Genomic DNA, 19,671 nt, shown 5'->3' on the forward strand with positions numbered 1-19,671 from the left:
ACACACCATGAGGCACACACACACACACTGTGAGACACACCCACCCACCGTGAGACACACACACACACACCGTGAGACACACACACCATGAGACACACACACACACACCGTAAGACACACACACACACCGTGAGACACACACACACACACCGTGAGACACACACACACACCGTGAGACACACACACACCGTGAGAGACACGCACCGTGAGACACACACACACACCGTGAGACATACACACACACACACCGAGACACACACACACACCGTGAGACACACACACACCGTGAGACACACACACACCGTGAGACACACACACACACACCGTGAGACACACACACACACACCGTGAGACACACACACACACACCGTGAGACACACACACACACACCGTGAGACACACACACACCGTGAGACACACACACACACACACACACACACACCGTGAGACACACACACACCGTGAGACACACACACACACACCGCGACACACACACAGTGTCACACACACAGACTTGAGGCCGGCGCTGAGGAGCGGCTAGGGGATGGGGATTGGTGGTGGGGGAGAGGTGAGAAGCGGCTAGTGGTGTGACCGGGGGGAAGGGGGTTGGTGGTTGGGGAGAGGTGAGGCCTGCGGCGGAGGTGTATGGGTGTGGGGGGAGAGGTGAGGAGTGTGGGTTCCCCAAGTTGTTCTCGCAATGTGAGGGGTGGGGTGAGGGGGTCGGGGGGTGCGTCCGTGGCCAATGACACAGGGGGAACACAGGGCCAAGCACACAGGGGGAAGACATACACACACAAACATTATTTGAGACTTATAGATATAGATATTGTTCCATAAAGTTTAGAGAATCCCAGAAAGATCCGTGACCTTAAATAGCTTGTACATTTTTACTTTACTCATGTGATAAAGTAACTACAGTATATAAACACAAAACACAGAAAAGTGGAAATACATTTTTTACTATAGTTCTTTAAAGTGGATACATTGTTGAAAGACACAAAGCATACAGTATATCCCATAGCTTCACAGTTCTTGTTCGGGGGCAGGGGGGAACCCTTAATGGTCCAAAAAGTCCTAAATCTGAAATAGAGATCATCATTGAAACATAAATCAGAGTACTTAATCAAAAGAATGCAGCATGTCCACTTATTGGGCACTGCCATAACATGCTTAATTGCAGGAAATGCATGAGCTTTCTGCTGCTAGTACCTTACATTGGTATGTTTCCAGAATGTGGTTCAGTGCTTCTAAAATCTCTCCTCGAGGGACTACTAGTCATGCCAGGATTGAAGACAGTGGTACTTAACCTTTTGTATTTTGAATATTAAGGAGACACAAGACTAAAAAATGGGTATTGTTTATGTTGAGGTATTTTTATTATGATAGTTTCATTTTAGGATGACATTCAAATGTGACAATTCAGTTGAACGTGTCACTGCAAGTTGTATGTTTTAGCTTCAGTGGCATCTAGCTTTTAACATTGCTGACATAGCACACCTTGTGGACCATTAAATACAACTTTTTAATTTATTTTTAAAAACATTTTTAATAATGGAGACAACAGAGAAAATTCCCAATGGTCAAGATATTTGTTCTGATATCGTCAAAATCACAATTTGTAAAAGCTATCCAACATAAAATGACAAAGATTTGGTTAGAACAATCCATCAGTAAAGGAGTTTAGGAGCACACAATTCTGCATTGTGATTGACAGAGCACTTCCATTTTACACTGGTTATAATCAATAACCAATAGTAAAAAACTATGTTGTTTCTGTTTAAAAACAAATCTAAGGGGTTAAGCACAGAAAGTGGTCATTTAAATGTGGAAACAAATCTAAAAACAAAAAGGTTGCTTTATTTAACTGCTCTTTGTTCAGTCTTACATTTCTAACAGCAGATATACTTGCAATTACATTACCTATAATTCAGCAGAAAAGGTCAAGTGCGTAAATGCACTATTCAGACAGCAAGAAGCAGGATGCTCTGTTTAGCAGCCAGTAAAAAGTCTGGGTTCTCATTATTAAAGGCACAATCTTGCTTTTAAAATATGACCTTACAAAAATCGCATTACAGAGTGTGCCGATGAGTGGCACCTTTATCCCATAGGAAAGATACACATTTTTAAAGAATATAGTCCCTTCAACTTAACGATTTTATCAAACAATGTATATATAGATATTATGTACTGTATGCTTACCTTAAATATAGATTGAATATATGATACTTTAAAATAGATTTTAATTTTTAAAAATTTGGTATAGGCAAAATTTACCAACGTATAAAGAAGAATCAATGTATATATTGTAATTTTTGGTTTGGACAGGCTGAATCCAGTCATTCCTTCCCGGTGAAGAGAAGAAGTTTTAGTCTAATTATCAATATCATTAAACTATATTTATTCACCATATTTTTTTCCCGTTCAACTTAAACAAGTTATTGATAAAATAGAACATAAAAGTACCAATTGCCATAGAATACATTTCCACTCAGGTGAACTGGGAAAAATAAACAACCTTTGAAGACAGACCGAAAACCAGTGACCTTGCCTTTATTCACTACAGGGGCTTCTAAATTACTTTAGAAATAAAATCTCACTTAGCAGTGACAGACTAAATCTATGTTCATTCGTGATAAGTGCCTTCAGCGTACCTATAGTTTTTTTTTTTTTTAACGCTATGAAGATAACCTGCTTACTTATCTTGTTTGCCATTAAATCAGTTTTGTTTGTGAAGTACACGGCACAGAAAATCAGTAATGTTTCTCTTGTAAACGGCAAATTTTACGATGTTATACTGTACATGTACAAGATTGAGTTCTTAATGACTTGTCCCTGTCCTGCAGGGGTAGTAATATAAACCAGCACATTAGTCTTAAACAAACCAAAACAAATTTTTATAGCTTCTTTGTAAACCTTTTCAAGACACAGGTATTGCTTTACCAAATGTTTTAACTTTAAGGCAGCGTATACATGAACTGAGTGCCTGCCAAAGAACATAGGAGGCAACCAGTTGAATGGTCTTTTTTTTTCTTTCTTTGAAACTTGTTACAGGTTTAAGCAGTCTTCTGTGACCCCTTGAGCAGAAAGCTCAGCTATGACATTGTCCAAGTAATTAGGGTCAGGATAGCCATGCCCACTTATGTTGGAGTTCATTTCAGTCTTGTGGTGGATTTCGTTCCATACAACGGTGTCCGATTCACCTGTGGTGCTGGAAACGCCAATGGTAAAAATCAAGCGTCTGCCCCAGGCCAACTTTAGGAGGCCTAGTACCTGAAAGGAGAGAAGAACGCAGGATTACAGGGAGCACCTGCAATTGTTCATGTTCCTTGCATTAAAAGTCCCCTCAACCTTCTGAAACGGTTTATGCTGTTCAGTTTTTCTTTGCTTCTAAAACCAAGACTAACCCTAAAGATTGTAATCAATAAAACTAGCTGTACTGGCGTAACATACACCCATCTAGTAGATCTGTAAGGTTATTTGTCACGTACGGCCCACCTGTGAGCACGTGACTTGCATACAGGACAAGGGTTAATACACAGCTCAAACTGTCCCACTCTTCACCTTCGCAAAGGTCCCTCAAATGAACAACATATCCCCTCAATCCGTCCCAATATACTATACTACCTGTCATGAACAGCACACGTGAGCACGAGACTTAGATATGCAACCAGGGTTAATATACACGACTACTCTAGCCAACTCGCCTATCAAACTCATTTTTCCATCCCCGCAAGGTACTTTCAATTAGTTAATATTAATCCCATACTTAATTGCAATTATATCTGTTTCCACCAGCAGAGAAATTATGCACATAAAAGATGTAATTAATATTTCTGCCAGGGTCTCAGGCACCTGTTTATAATAGAAAAATGATGCACAAAAATCTGTTGTAGCAAAATGTGTGAAAATGTAAATACTCTCTCCAGACAGTTCATTCAGAGCCCAAAGCATCACTTATGAAATGTTTTAACATATATATAAAAATACAGTACTCAGATTACAGAAAAATGATTACAAGAACATACAATTACAGTAAACACAGGACAGTTTCTTAAAATAACAGGATAAAACATAAAACTTTAATCCCTATAACATACATTACCATAAATCAGAATTTTCTCCCAGAGAGGTCACTGGCGCAGAAATGAGACTTCACGTGTTTGGTCCAAAAACACCTTTTAAAATCTGATTTTCATAATACCGTGCTCAGACTTGTGTACTATTTTTTTCCCCATTGAAACAACATAAGCCCACCCCTGTCATAAATCATCTGTTAGATTGACAGTTTTATGACAGAGTAAAAAAAAAAAAAAAAACTCCTAGCAAACGACGTTTAAATTTGCCTCAGTATATAACCACACTCAACTTCCCTTCTTTAATACTTAGACCCACGTGAGTCACCAAGAGATTCAGGCGGCCATGACGGACGTAGCGAGACTAATTATGACCGTCTTGCCCCTAAATTTGAGCGACGAATGGATATCTGTTCCTTATTACCTGCTAGACCCCCCATATCTGGCCTAATCGCGTTAGTCATCCTGACAAGAATGCAGATATCGAAATGTTATACTTTAGCATCGCTGTCAAGTCTATGATTCCATATCTTTTGGATGTTATGGGATAGTCATGCCCCCATGGCACTCTGTAAAACCTTTCCAGGAAAGCTTTGAAAACCTTTAACTAGTGTGTTTACGTTGGTATCGGGAGAACCATAATTTACTCCCATCGCTGGCAAAACATATGTTCTTATCTCTAGGATCTCTTATCTGTCCTAAAACGAGCCCTCACCAAGAGTTTATCAGGCCATTAAAAATGTAATAACAAATGGGGAGAGGGAATGGAACAAAGTGCGCTAAATAGGAACACAGTCTGTAGAGGGGAACAATCAATGCACACACCACTGTCTAAAGCAGGGGTGGGGAACCTTTTTTCTGCCAAGGGCCATTTGGATATTTATAACATGGTTCGCGGGCCATACAGACACAGACAGGCAGGCACACGGCAGGCATGTAGGCACAAAGAACCCCACCCCCCTCCCCTACCTCTGGTAGTTGCTGCTGCTGGCGGGATCGTGTAGGACGGATGCTGGGGTAAGTGCGGGGGGAACTGCTGGAGAAGCATGGGGGAAGTGCGGGGAATGCTGCGGGGACTGCTGCGGGGGGAGTGCGGGGGAAGTACGGTGGCTGCTGGGGATCGTGTAGGGCTGCCGGCGCCTCACACCACCTCCTCCCGATCGGGCGCGCGGTGGCCATTTTAAAAAAAATTAGCGCGACCCCGGTTATAGCAGTTGCCTTAGCAGGGCCAGACCAAATGATTTTGAGGGCCTTATACGGCCCTCGGGCCTTATACGGCCCTCGGGCCTGACGTTCCCCACCGCTTGTCTAAAGGGACTATACTAAAATGTGCTCACTGAACAGACTCAGGTGGTCACTATGACATATAGCAAGGGTCGAATGACATGGACCAAGCCCAATAGAGGTGCAATGTGTTTCAGTGCGGGATACCGGATGTTTAGCACTCTCCTCACTACTACCACCCAATCACTCTGGCTAGAGTCTCTGGTGATAACAGTCTTAGCTTGACACTCTGTAGGCGCCTGCCCATTAGTCGAATCTATGAATAATAGAATATCCTATGTGTTTCGGCACTACTACACCTTCCCTGTCTTGTATTTTTTAAAATCAAACTGCAGCTTTATTAAAGCCTGAAGCACCACTGATTAATAATGTCATGATCATGAAATATTATGTATTTTAAATATTACTCTTTGTTTTCACCCCTCCCTGTAATGCCTTGCCGTCTCCTCCCCTCTTGCCCACCTTATGCTCAACTCCGTCATGCCCTGCTCCTCTTTGGACTCTATCCTCCCTTCTCTATGCACTCTCTGCCTTACTGTGGCTTCTCCTTTCTGTACACTCTACACTCCCTCCTCAGCTCATCTGTCTTCTCCTCTCGATGCTGTCCGATTCCTCCTCCTCACCTTGCCATCTCTCCTCCCCTCTCTTTGCACTCCATCCTGCCCCATGTATACACTGCTCTCCCTTCCATTCACAGAGGAGAAGGGATGTACAGCCTCACTGGCTGTCCCTGGGTGACAGGCCGCTCAGCCTACAGTATCACAAAGGGATGCACAGACATCCTTGGAGATGTAGAAGTATAGAGGAATATATTAAAAACTAAAAAATAGTCCCTGATACTATTGAAATATAGAATATTTTTTCCCCCAATTATGAGGTGATATGTTCTTTTTGGGGAGATTGTTGTTGTTTTTAAGGTTGTGCTCTTAAATGAACATAGTATATTTTAGAGATTGTAATATTTTATCATTCATTTGTATAATCCCTGCACTTGTTTTGTTCTACTGTATATTGCCATCTAGTATGTCTTTAGCATTTCAGTGATTGTGCTATTGTACCCAATATTTCATGTTTGTCTAGATGTTTCCATACATTTACTATTCCTTCTATAATTGTATATTTATTATGCACTGGTTACTATTGTGGCAGTATGTTATATACTGTATGTGCAAACTATAGTACTGTATTGATGTTTGGGATTTGAGTAGTCTTAAGAGATAGTGTTATTAGAATTAGCAGTGTGGAGCCCATCTGACCAGAGGGGAGTTTCCCACAGAGACGGTGACTGAATGCAGAGGTGTTCCTAGGAAGGAAAAGCATCGCAGCTGCTGTCCCAGACGCCTGCCAAGGGAAACATACTCCTGACTCCTGTATGAGCGGCCGCCGAGTGGTAACTTGTGCGTTTAACACACTCAATGTTTATGTCCTAATACCTTGATGTATGCAGAATATTTATCCCCTATTTTAATATACACTTGTTACTTTCATACTTCACTATTTGCGTTGTGCGCTGTTTTTTTGTCTCCATATCTTCAGTGTTTGGGGGGTGCCGTGCCACCCTTTGTTTAATAGCAGCAGACGCTTTCTACATCACATTACACGGTTATGTAAAAAAAAATTATTTTTTCACACTGTGGGTTTTTTGTGGTTTTACCAGTTGAGTAAAAATTAGAAGTGTATATGTTAATACACATTGTATCACTGATTATATTAGAGGTTTATTAGTTGCGCACGATATATTTTGTTTATCCTGTCATTGGAACCTGTTGTGAGGTTTTTAAGGGTAAAAAGGGGTATAAATTGCCTCCTAAATGAGCCCTTACTACAGCACAAAATAGAGGAAAAGAAGGAGCACAGAGGAGACTTGTTTTGAGTTAAAAAAAAACTTCAATAAAGTATTCACAGCATCAGAGCTAATAAAGGTAACGTTTCAGGACTAATGCGTCCCTTCCTCAGACCAGCAGAGGTTTTCAAACTCAAAACAAGTCTACTGTGTGCTCCTTCTATTCCTCTATTTTGTGCCTATTATCAGGTCCAACTTTGAGACACCGGGACCATTGGAAGGTAAGCACCAGAAGCAAAATAATATTTATATACTCTTTACAAACAGTGGTGTGCCATTTATACCTACTATTGCTCCCTTACTACAGCACAGATATAAAGCTCCTGAGGAAGCGAGATACCTTCATGAAACACGTACGGCAAACCAGCGAATCTGTGCCGGTCTGTGATTCCCCGGGGGCCATTTTGGAAGTGACGTCATCTCTAAGGGGACACGCTGTGGTGTGAGAGAGGAGACGACAGCGCAGGCACCCGAGAGAGACACTGACATGAGGTGGTTTAGGCCTGGGGTAAGCAAACTCATGAGGTGGTTTAGGGCTGGGGTACGCAAACATTTTCATCTGCTCTCCCTGCCTGTTCTTCCCCCCTGTTCGCGCAGCCCGCCTTACCTTGTCTCCTTCGTTTCTGACATCATGAAGTTATGTGACGTCGCACTGCCATGTGAAGCCGCACCGCCATTTCACACCGCGTTGCCATGAGGACGCGTCAACAGAAGCTGCTGGAGACAAGGTAGAGGAACATACAGAGGCCCTGTGTGCACTCCTCCGGCATCTAATTTAAATGCTATCGTGAATAGCCTGGACCTCTGTAAGCGCCGTTCTCCCTCCAGTTTGCGTACCCCTGGCTTGGGGTATATCCGATTGGGCTTTATGTCTTTATAGTATTAAGCACAAATGTGAGTGCATTTGTTCTTTATTCTATTGTTTTTTTAATCTGTGGAATAAAACTGTATACACTTATCTTTGTGTGATCTATTTTTTAGTTAAATTGGACATACAAAAAGCTGGGGATCTCTCTCTGAAGAAGCAGCACCAGGACTACCCCTTTATCTACGTTTTTTCAAACGGAGACTTGTGTGTGATCATTCATGTGTTGATTATATATCATTGGTTTGTCCTCCATGTTTATCTATAGGTATTTAATGTTTATGTATTTGTTTTAATATTATTAACTCCACGTCTCAAATACTGTATATCTCCCAGATGTAATCTTAGGTTGAGTGCAAATGGGAAATGAGTATGTTATATAAAATGTTTTTCTTACATGTAGTGCTAGCAATGTACACAGAACTGTACAAAGAATTCTGCAGACAAGGGTCCCTGCAATTTAGAGTTTACAATCTAGTTTTGGTGCCCGAGGAGCAGGAAGTTAAAGTAAAGTGCCCAAGGTCACAAGGAGACGTGACACCAAAAGCCAATGATCTTACCATAGGCTCATAATGAAGTCCATTAAAATAAATTGTCACGGGAGACCAGGTTATTTACACCTTTTTACCAGGATCATTCATTGAGCAAAACAAGGTAAAGAAATAAATTGTAATTTATTTGGCATAAATTCGTTTACTCAGAATGAAACACAAAATACAGACAAAAAGACACACACTGGGGTTCTGGGGTTGAAAACGAGACTCTTGGGTGCAGGGAACTCTATGGGAGAATTTTACCCCGACCTGGACTTAGCCCGGAATCTCCTGGAACCCAAATTGGCATAAAATTCCATATGCCACTGCTACGTTCTCTTCTGAGAACTTGGTCCCTTCATGACCGCGAGTCAGAGCTAACTCTCGTGGACCCTTATAAACGGAGCAGGGGTAAACAAAAACGGGCTTGACCTTTATTATATAGCCTTGTTACCCCCTCCTGTCACAAATTGCTTACTATCAAACTAGGTGGAAGTAAAATTAGTCTTATCGATATAGCTGCCCCTACATTACATCACTTATTTACTTGTTTTATCATCCATCTATAAAATAGATTAGAGAACAATACTTCAAATAACAGATATGATGCTTAGACTGAGAAAAATAAATATTTGTTATAGCTTCCCAGAATCATCTGAAGTTTATCATAAACCCCCACATGGATGCTGAAGTGGAGATGGGCTTCAAGTTGAACATAAACAGTATAGTGACAAAGAAGGCGTTTACAAGCGTGAATAGTGGCATTTTGATGAAAACCTCGTCAGCAAGCTGTCTATTACTGACACAAACCTATGATGAAGGTTGTGTTACTGCTTCACATACATGCACCAGTCATATGCTTACAAAGGATTCTAAACCTAAACATTCACCTAAGCATGTGAATATTTGATGGCAAATCCATTCTTAACATTTGGCATTTCTCTTTAAAGTTAGGCGTTGGTAAATATAAATCAATATCAAGTCCTTCAGTTCTGGAGGGGCCTGCAACATGGCTGAGCAACATCATAGCTGAGCAACACTGAAGGGCTTAAATATACAAGACAATGACACAAAATGCTACTGGGCTATACTGATACAGCCACCAGTATTAGAACACTTACCTGAGAAATTCCTGGGAGATTCTGGGGCAGTCTCACAGTAAATGCCTCAACATTTCTGTAAAATTCTTAATGGCCCATCGGATTAACACAGCAGGAGGCCCCTGCAGTCCCATTCAGTGTGCAGGGACTCCCTGCTGGGTTAATCCTATGGGCCATTAAGAATCTCACTGAAATGTTGAGGCATTTACTGTGAGACTGCCCCAGAATCTACCCAGGCAGAGTTCTAATACTCGTTGCTGCATCTGTAATAAGGAAAATGGGGTTAACAGGCTGATATACAGTAGTATGCAAGATTATTTCCCAGTAACGGTGTCATGAACTCATTGAGCAATTTCTCATAAAGGGCATTGGCAGTTTGGAAATGATAAGAACACGGTCATAATTAGTCAGATTGTACTTCATCCACGTTACACTAAGGAGGAGTAAGGGTTATGGCAGAAAACAGACTCCCCAACAGTACACGAAAGTGAAAGCTTACTTATATTTTGTTTTTACTTTGTGACTATCAGAGAAAGCAGTCACTAAGTAAAAATAGTAAGCATGTACTATTGCCATGAGGACAAGGTCTATAAATATTAACATTCGACATGCTTTGCACAATAGCACAAATACATCCCGTTTAAATCAAGACATATTAAAAAAATGCTTTCTGGATTAAAAAGATTGCATTACGAAACTAAATAAAAAAATAGAACAAGAAATTTGTTCCTAGCACTCGAAATAATGATAGAAATGAATAATGTCAAAATAATAGTTTTTACTGGTATAGAAGAGAAAACAAGGGGAGGGGAAAACAGGGGCATAAGGGGGGCAACGCAACGTTTCGGGGCACCTGGCCTTCTTGTGGCCCGTTCTCTTAGATCAACAGATCCAGGTACTTCCCTTGTCCCTGTCAACAAACAAATGTTCCCTAAAACGTAGTAGAGCAATAATAAATGCAAGAGACAGTAGTGGCGTCTATACCTAGAGACCCCACAGTGGGGTACTATGCACAATGATTGTGTCTGACACCACTTCAAGACGAACAGGCTGTCCAACAAAATATAATCTGATTATTTAAACCACTCCATCAAGTTTATAAGTGCAGATGTCTAATATCAATGATAGCATAGACTATCAAATAATTACAGTACTCTAATCAACTCTTAACCTGTCTCAATAACCAATAGGGCACTTTATACCTTAATGAAACAGTCAAAACTAAATAAACTAGCTTAGTGATAATATAATAGTAGCCTAGAGAACCACTGGACTATAATGAATAGCAATATAATACAACAAGTAATCTCTAATTATCAAACCAGAGAGAGAAGCTGCCATCTGAACTCCAACTGCAGGACGTTACGCTGCCCCCCTTATTCCCGTTTTCCCCTCACCTTGTTTTCTCTCTCCTTGTCTATCCCATTGTGTTTCCCTCCCCTCACTTAGGATTTTTCGTTTTGTGTACTTTGCAACATTAGTGTATGTAATTTTGATCTACTATTTTGTCCTCAACAGTCATTTGCGTAACACGAATATATGCTGCCGTTTATTCTTCTTCTATACCAGTAAAAACTATTATTTTGACATTATTCATTTCTATCATTATTTTGAGTGCTGGGAACAAATTTCTTGAGGGAATCAGGGTCTTCCTGTGCACCACTGTTTAATTCTGTATACTTAATTTTTTTTAGGTGCTGCTAAAAAACTTATACTTTCTAAATAATAAAAAATATTTAGGTACAATCCACACAATTTGCATTACATTCAACATTTTCCCAGTGTTGTACAATTTTATAGATTTTTGGGAAATGTATAACATACAGTAATATTTTACTTATGCTATGCATTTTTTAAAACAAGAATTAAAACAAACATATCACATTTGATGGAGGAGAGCCCTATAAAATTCCCTTAACATATGATGGATATATTATCAACTTCAAGCTTCCATAGGATAATTTATTTCAATATAGGTTTATGTTATGTCAAATGTGGCAATAATGGCAAGTTCAATAAATACAAAGGGGAAATCTAGAAATTGTTGCAGAGTTGTAGAATTGAAAGCACACCAAGTGTATGTTTCAAATGCCATGAATACTCACCATTTTTCCTTTGTTGTTATCTGGCAGGTAACAGTGCCGTGGAAAGCCCCTGGCCGAGTATGGTTTACCTGGATTTGGGTGTTCAGGACCCTGCGTTGAACAAATAAGAAAGTGTTACTAATTACCAAAAAATACAGTGGATAACTCCCTTACAGCATTCTTAATTTATGATCCAATTGTATTTTCTTCACCCCTGTGATGTCACAGACTTTTGTTTCACACCCGTTCATTCTTTTTCCTGTCTCTTTGGGTAATGCCCAGCATACATCTCTCTATACTTTGTCTGAAGCTTCGGAATCATCTTCACATTTAGGGTCTAAGTTTCACATCCATACGTGAGCGAAGGCAGAATACACTGGTCAAAAACACTTTCCTCTTGAGGCACAGTGGAAAATTCACTCAAAAGATTGTCTTGTTTTTTCCAAATACGCTCCACCCTCCTATTGATTTCATTAAAAAGGTTCCCATCATATCAATGTACACCTCTTCAAAACTTCGTCTTAATTTAAAAACGCTTATGTTTAGACAGAAATCAACTTCTTTTTCGTAATCTACAAATCCTAAACCGAGTGTTAGATCGTATTCATTGATACACTTATTGTACGACTTGGATGTGGTCCATTGTATTATAGGCACGGTGAAATCTCACTTCTCTAGGCTGGGCGAGAGCCAGGGTCTGTTGTAGCAGATAAGCGTGTATCTTTGTAAAAAATCTTGTAAGTGATTAGAAGTCGATTGGTCTGTAGTTCGTCATTTGTCATCCTTACCCACAAGAAAGGAAACTATGGCATTACTCCATTGTTCGGTAACTTTCCTATTCTTCAAGCAGCATGAAGAGTGTTTTGCAATGATTTTCTCTACTACCTCAGCTTCCTGTAAGATTTTAGTTGTAATTCCATCTTTCCCAGGAGCCTTCTCATTCGTTGATTTTATTGGCTTTGCCACTTATTCTGGAAGGACGCATGGAACATCATTGATGGTTTCTTCTTGCTCTCTCTCTGCTGGATTATGTCCCATCGGTGTTCTCGTATAATTTAATGCATAAGTCCTCAACTCTCTTTAAGAGAAGTGCAGTCTTTTATGGTCTTGTTTGAGTGTAATGAGTTGCTTCTTCTCAATCATAAGGCACTGCTTTGTCTTCTTTAAAAACTTTTGTTATCTTCAATAGTCTCTCAAAGATGTAATTTGCAGCTAAGCAATCGGTGATCACTACATGTGTCAAAAATGGCTAAGAACTGCACAGTCTTCAATCACGTGCTTCTTTTAGCTAGTATATAGTCAATATTATTCTTGATTCTATTGGGCCCACTCCATGTCTGCTTTCTATTTGGATTCTTCTTGAAGAATGAGTTCATGATAAAGACATTTTCCCATGCTGCAAATTGTACCAAGTCTGTCATCACACTCATGCCTGTTACCGTAACCATACTCAACTGATACTTCGTCTTTCTGCTGGGCACCAATCTTGGCATTGAAATCTACTATAAATGATTTTAGAGATGACAACTTCCTTTCTTGTTAAATTGGTTGATTTCATGGAAGAAGTCTTCCACTTCATTGCCTGTGTGACGGGGATTATTTGAATCATGTATCTCCATCAAATGAATGACAATTCTTGCTGCTCTTTTTCAATGAGCTTATATATGCCACTAGGTTGTTTCTCCATTGCTTATTAATGAGGAAGTATACTCCACTCATTCTTCCATTTTCTGTACCTCTGTAATAGAATAGGAGTCTGCTTTTGAACTCAAGGAGGCCTTCATCTTTTCTTCTCACTTCACCAATGCCAACAATATCCCAGTTAATATTTTCCAGTTTCTTTCAGTTCTTGCACTACTGCTTTAAGAAGAAAAAAAAAAAATCTAACAGTTGGCGTAAATTTTGATGAACTGACTTTTTGGGGTGGAATATATTTTTTATTGACTTCAGATGTTTTTAAAGATTAAATAAAATTGATTGATTTTATGGCAGCGTGCACTCATTCTCTTTCTTTCGGTCTAAGTTTGATTAGTACATTCTAAATTGTTTAATATACATAGCATATCAAACACACTAAAAGGCAAATGTATTTGCTGTACCTGTGTTCCTTGATTGATGTTATACACAATGTGGATAGTGCCGCAGTCGTGATGGCCAGGCAATGACTGCGGGATTAAGAAAATCTCCATTTTCCCTTTTGGCTGTATTCCGGTTTTCTCTCCATAGATTGTTTTACAAGATGGACATTGCAAACTGCCATCCTACAAAATATTAAATCATAAAAAAAAATTACCATAAGCTTAAAATTAATATAAGTCACAATAGGCCAGATAAAGCAAAACTATTTATTGAACTGCCAAGTGGTGCTGTCAACACCTATTTCGATTTGCTGTTTCATGCAAAACTTAACATTGTGTGTTAACAATCCGACAGGTGCACCAAAAACACTGTTTGCTAAAGATTTGTGCTTGGGGTATTGGAGAATTCAAAGCTTAATACATTTCTTTTCAAAGTTGCATGCAAATAGGGAAACTTGTGTGGCTATTGTGGAATAATTGCACGGCTCAACTGTGCCCATTAAATACACAGCAAAAAAGTACATATACTGCTGCGGCCGAGTTTATTCGAGCATTTGCCCGTTCTCGGCCGCAGCAGTAGCCTGGCGCGCGCCGGAGGGTGACGGGCACGCGCCGAAGCAGCGGAAGAGCGCCCTCCGATCGGGGCGCTCTCCCTCCCGCTGCCGGGTCCGCCGGAACCCCCTGCCGCCGTCCCCCACATCGCGGGACACCAGGGCTCCCTCGGGGAGCCCTGGACGCGCGTGCAGGGGGCGCACGCTCCCGATGACGCGTGACTGCGCGTCGGTGACGCGCGGCACGCCGAGGGGCGGCCACTAGCAAGCCGGGAAATCTCCCGGCTTGCGGATCTGGCCGCAGTGCAATAAACTGTGTCGCCAGTGTATGTGTCCATTATGGAATATAGCTGATGCATTTCAAGTCATGCATAACTAATTATCATGGTGAGGCTTTTACTGTAAATTATAATGCTAAAATCAAACACTATGAATGTAACATACAGTATTGTAGCTTCTGTGTTAGTTTGTATTGTACTAGGTTGAACATATCATGGAACCATATATTTATTGTTCCTTGCCTTTGGCAGCGATTTTACTACTTTGCATACTGTGGATATAAAAGAAGGTTCTAAAATAATCGTGTTAAAGAGATTTTAAACTGTTAATTGAATAGTAAAGGTGCACAAATACTTGTAATTGATAATATTCTGGAGCATGTCACTAGTCAGCCTATGTATAAAACATATCAAAGCAGGGGGTACATAGTTTCCTAAAAAATACAAAACCACCCAAAATAAAAACAATTTAGCAAAAAACTTTTCTTATTCAATGTAAATCACAAAATAATGATATCACTCATGTGAAAGTTTGCGAACTACTACAGTAGATGTGCTGCCTTTACATTACACTTTTCCTTCCGTTACTGTGCAGCTCATGAATGGATCAATCTACCGGAGACTCTCAAATCTGCCACCAGTCAAAATTTTTTGAAGACTTCAGCTGTCTCACATTTTAATCTGGTCTGTAACTGTTACATACGTATCCAACAGTAAATCAAATGTTTGTAAATATACCTTTCAACCTCTGTTCATTTAACATAAAATATAGAACTCTCTTAGGTATGTTTCCATACAAAGGCTCAGCACTTATAGGGTTGCTAAGCAATAATAAAGATATCTATCTATATCCATACACACACAAGGCTAAGGATGTCCTCATACTGGTGTTATCATAAGTTGCAGTCATGTGCCACATATATAGCATACAAGGTATAACACCCAGTGGCTGGAGGGGAGAGAGACACAGCGGGGAGGAGAGAGGTGAGGCAGCAAGGAGGGGAGGGGAAAGAGAGACAGCAAGGAAGCGAGGAGAGACAGGAAGGAAGGGAGAACAGAGACACCAGGAGGGGAGGAGAGACACCAAGAAGGGGAGGAGACAGAGACAGCAAAGAGTGGAGGAGAGACAGAGGGAAAGCAAGGAGGGGCGTCAGATGGATGACTAAGAGGATGGAATGGAGAGCAGTGTGCACATAGGTTCAGAAGAGAGTACAAAGAGGGAATGAAACAGACAGCAAGGAGTGGAGGAGACAGATGAGTAATAGAGGATAAAGTGTACCGAGAGGAGCAGACATCAGGCACGGAATGCAAATAGAGGGGAGGAGAGAGTGCAAAAAGGAGCAGGGTATGATGGAGGAGAGCGCACATTGGGGAGGAGGGGACTAGAGACAGCATAGCGTTACTGGGAGGGGTGAAAACAAAAAATAATGTTTCATTAATAGGCTTTAAGATCTGCCAGATCGGTGTATGTTACGCTGGGTACAGCTAGTTTTATAAATAAATATACTGTATGTTGCATGCAAGACTAACCAATTGTGTATTAATAATTATTTTATGTTAGTATACTGTATTTCTAATGATATGGTTACGTAGACTGTAATAAAATGTATAGCTGCAGCAAAATGTAAATAAATGCAAAAAAAAACAAAAAACGACCGTCTCTGGAGCACTGCTGCACCCGCCGGTGACACCAGAGCTCCCGGCGCTCCAATCAGCTCACACTCTTGCGGACCCTACCAAAGCTTTTGTAATGAGCAAAACACGTACAGTAGGGTTTGCTAGGTGGCGCTGTTCATTAGACAGACCAACAAGGATTCACAAGGTTTTCTGGCAAGTGGACAGTCGTGACGCCTTCAACGTCAGCATTTGGCGTGAGGACAAGGGAGCCCAAGCTGATCGATGCACCGGAAGCTCTGCTGTCCCCGGTGGCTGCAGTGTTCCAGAGACATGGGATCTAATGGGCGGCCCCTTACGAGCTATATCAGCGGAAAAGAAGTTGGACATTACAACGCGCTCCACAGATACTGGAACCAAAGGGGTTGTGCCCCACGGATTGGCATTGTGACGGGAGATCGTTCAACATGGCGGTGACTATACAAAACCTAATTCTTGTTACCCTCAGATGCTGCACTTAAATTATTGAATACATCAGTGAGAATTGGGGGCTTGTGGCCCAATACATATTTTTCATTTTTCTAAAAAGGTCGTGCTAGTCTTATCGGGTTTTTTGTGCATGTATTTGGAGGTTCCCTGTTAGGACCTTGAAGAGCTGAGGAACCCAGCCCTTAGAAGATAAAAGCACCGTGACTTTTCTTCAGCACATCTTCTTATTGGGACTATTGGTAGAGCATTGGCAATTTATCTGTTTGTAAAATAAATAAATGGTGACATCTGAAACAGAAGTTGTAAGTACACCTCATGTTGCATGACTGAACTTGTAAGACAACGTGCTGAAGCAAATGTAATATCAGTATTAAAAAGGACCTACAATGTTCACTATACCCAATGTCCTATCAGCAACATAAAGAAAGAAAACCAATTTGGTTTGGTGTAGTACCTTGTTCCCATTGTTGTACATAGCCAGCATGCAGAGCTGGTGGAAAGCATGACCACACTTATTAAGTTTCCCCACTGCAGTAGGCTTTATGGACTTGTCTGAAACATCAGTGTATCCTGAAGCAGTGGTCAGTGTTTCCATGCAGATGATGCAGTCCTTGGGAGACAGAAGAAAAAAAAAAAAAGTTATTAATCTATAATTTGTGCAGTTTTCAAAGTTAAGAGAAGCTGCAAGGTTATCAAATTTATAAGTACTGTGAAAAACTCCTTATACAGTATGGAGGTGGGCAATAAAACAAATCTAATATAAAAGATTTTCATACCGGATGCACGGACATCAATACATACAGCACCGGCTTTAACTTTACAGCAGCACCTTGATATAACGCAGTGCTATTGTTCAATGCGCCCAAAATGGCTACGGAACAGCAAACCCTATTTCTAGTTACAAAGTAGTACATTAGGAATGAGTTCAGCAGGTCTGTAAAACGGAAGAGGGTCAAGCAATCTAATTCAGTGTGTAAAAAACAGGGCACACGATAGTTTAGACATGAAATCAGTCGTGCTCTAATGTAATATTGACAGGATCTCTCACCTCTTCTGGTGGTTTCTCTAGGTTCTCAAGGTATTTCTTCACAACTTGTTCTGGCTCAGCTTTAGTTCCTAAAATGAAATACATTGTGATAACATAAGACGAGAGTACTCCATTTACAGAGTAAAATATAATTAAAATGCTGTAATCCACATCATTCCTAATACCACTCTGCACATCATAGCTTATAGATCAGACAGAGCACATTCCAAATCATACAAATCCAATGACGACATTTTTATGTTATCATATAATTGAAATGCACAGTATGAAAATGAATGGTCACATTTTAAATAATAGCAATGCTTTCACCGATGTAAAAAATAGAATTAATGAGAATACTAAAAATGTACACAGCACTATACAAAAAAGTTTTCTAGGCTCAATGAGTTCCTGCCCCAAGGAGCTTACAATCTCATTGTTGTGCCTGAGGCACTGGCAGATACATTGAGTTTGCCAAGGTCACAAGGATACACGATATGGGTTCAATCTGAGTTCATGCATTTAAAAAATAAAATAAAAAACATTCTTGCCACCAAGCTTTGTAAAGCCAGTTTTTAAAATACTATGGACCAAATGAACCCATGCACATTAAGAGTTAAAACTTAATTCAGTTTTTAATGATTTTAATATATGAACCTTTTTCCTGCCCTAATGATGTTCCCTGAACATAACCTGGTTCGGCACGCATGGGGCACATATGACCTATAATGATATTTCGGCTGGTTTTGCAGGGGGGGGGGGGAGGGAATCGTGTCCACCGTTTCCTCGACATGAGGGGGTTGGCCACGAACATATGACCGCTACCGAAGAACTCTGGTGCTGCTGGGCTTCCAGCATTGAAAAGGTTAAATATTTACGTAATAATCCCAGAAGAACAGGTCATTATTGGCCAGTAATGCCCTTTTCTGAGGGGATTATTACTATTATAGGTTAAATGTAGGCTTTCATAAATAGGCACTTTTGTATAGTTATATATATTTTTTATTAAAATAAAATGGTAAATACATTAAAGCACCTCTATAAACACTTACACTGCAGCTATCTACATCCGCACACTACCGCCCTATCTACACACACACACACACACACACACACACACACACACACACACACACACACACACACACACACACACACTGCTGCTACACCCTACACCCATAAAACACAACAGCACACCATACACACACACACACACACACACACACAAACACTGCTACTGACACGCACACACACGCACTGCAGCTCTACACACACCAGCTCCACCTATACACAGCAGGTCTACGCAAAACAAACTGCTGCTACATACAAACTCTGCTGCTACACACATACAACACAACACCACACCACACACAAACGCTGCTGCTGCCACACTGACACAAACACACACAAACACTGCTGCTGCTACACTGACACACTGCTGTCCAATAGTGGTGACTCACCCACCCGGGTGCAGATAGTCAGCACTATTGGACTGTGAGGAGTGTCATTACACAGAGCAGCTTTAGCAAGAGATCAGCCTTAGAGCAGAGGAGCTCCTGTTGTTCCATACACGTACACGCGTCTGCTGTCGGAGGGGGAGAGGACTCAGAGTGCAGGGGACTGCTACACGCAAATCACCAGCGTGAGTGCCCCAGCCCGATCGCTTCCCCCACCGCTACAGGTCACGTGAGCGGCAAGTGGGAGACCCGGATGTTCGCATTGATGGCGCCAGAGTGAGAGTCTTGGCGGAGAATCTCCCTGATGCAGCTTGGAGCAAAAAATGTTGTTTCTCTTTGCCTGTGAAATCCAGCTTCTTGTAAGTAAGGTTTCAATTCTAACACCACTGAAGATC

At 40.9% G+C, this 19,671-nt stretch overlaps 1 protein-coding gene across 2 annotated transcripts in view; it reads right to left on the bottom strand.

Moving 5' to 3' along the window:
• Positions 1 to 940: 940 nt before the first annotated feature.
• DTX2 (deltex E3 ubiquitin ligase 2) overlaps positions 941 to 19,671 on the bottom strand; it is a 124,721-nt gene continuing 105,990 nt past the window's right edge. For both annotated transcript variants that reach the window (XM_075589830.1, XM_075589829.1), the window contains 5 exons: positions 17,841 to 17,908; positions 17,247 to 17,402; positions 13,882 to 14,043; positions 11,804 to 11,893; positions 941 to 3,270 (listed from right to left, as the gene is read on the bottom strand). In XM_075589830.1, the coding sequence (XP_075445945.1) occupies positions 3,046 to 3,270; positions 11,804 to 11,893; positions 13,882 to 14,043; positions 17,247 to 17,402; positions 17,841 to 17,908 (701 nt within the window). In that variant the 3' untranslated portion in view covers positions 941 to 3,045. The remainder of the gene's footprint in view (positions 3,271 to 11,803; positions 11,894 to 13,881; positions 14,044 to 17,246; positions 17,403 to 17,840; positions 17,909 to 19,671) is intronic.

The sequence above is a fragment of the Ascaphus truei genome, chromosome 3, assembly GCF_040206685.1.
Source record: "Ascaphus truei isolate aAscTru1 chromosome 3, aAscTru1.hap1, whole genome shotgun sequence".
Lineage (NCBI taxonomy): Eukaryota > Metazoa > Chordata > Amphibia > Anura > Ascaphidae > Ascaphus > Ascaphus truei.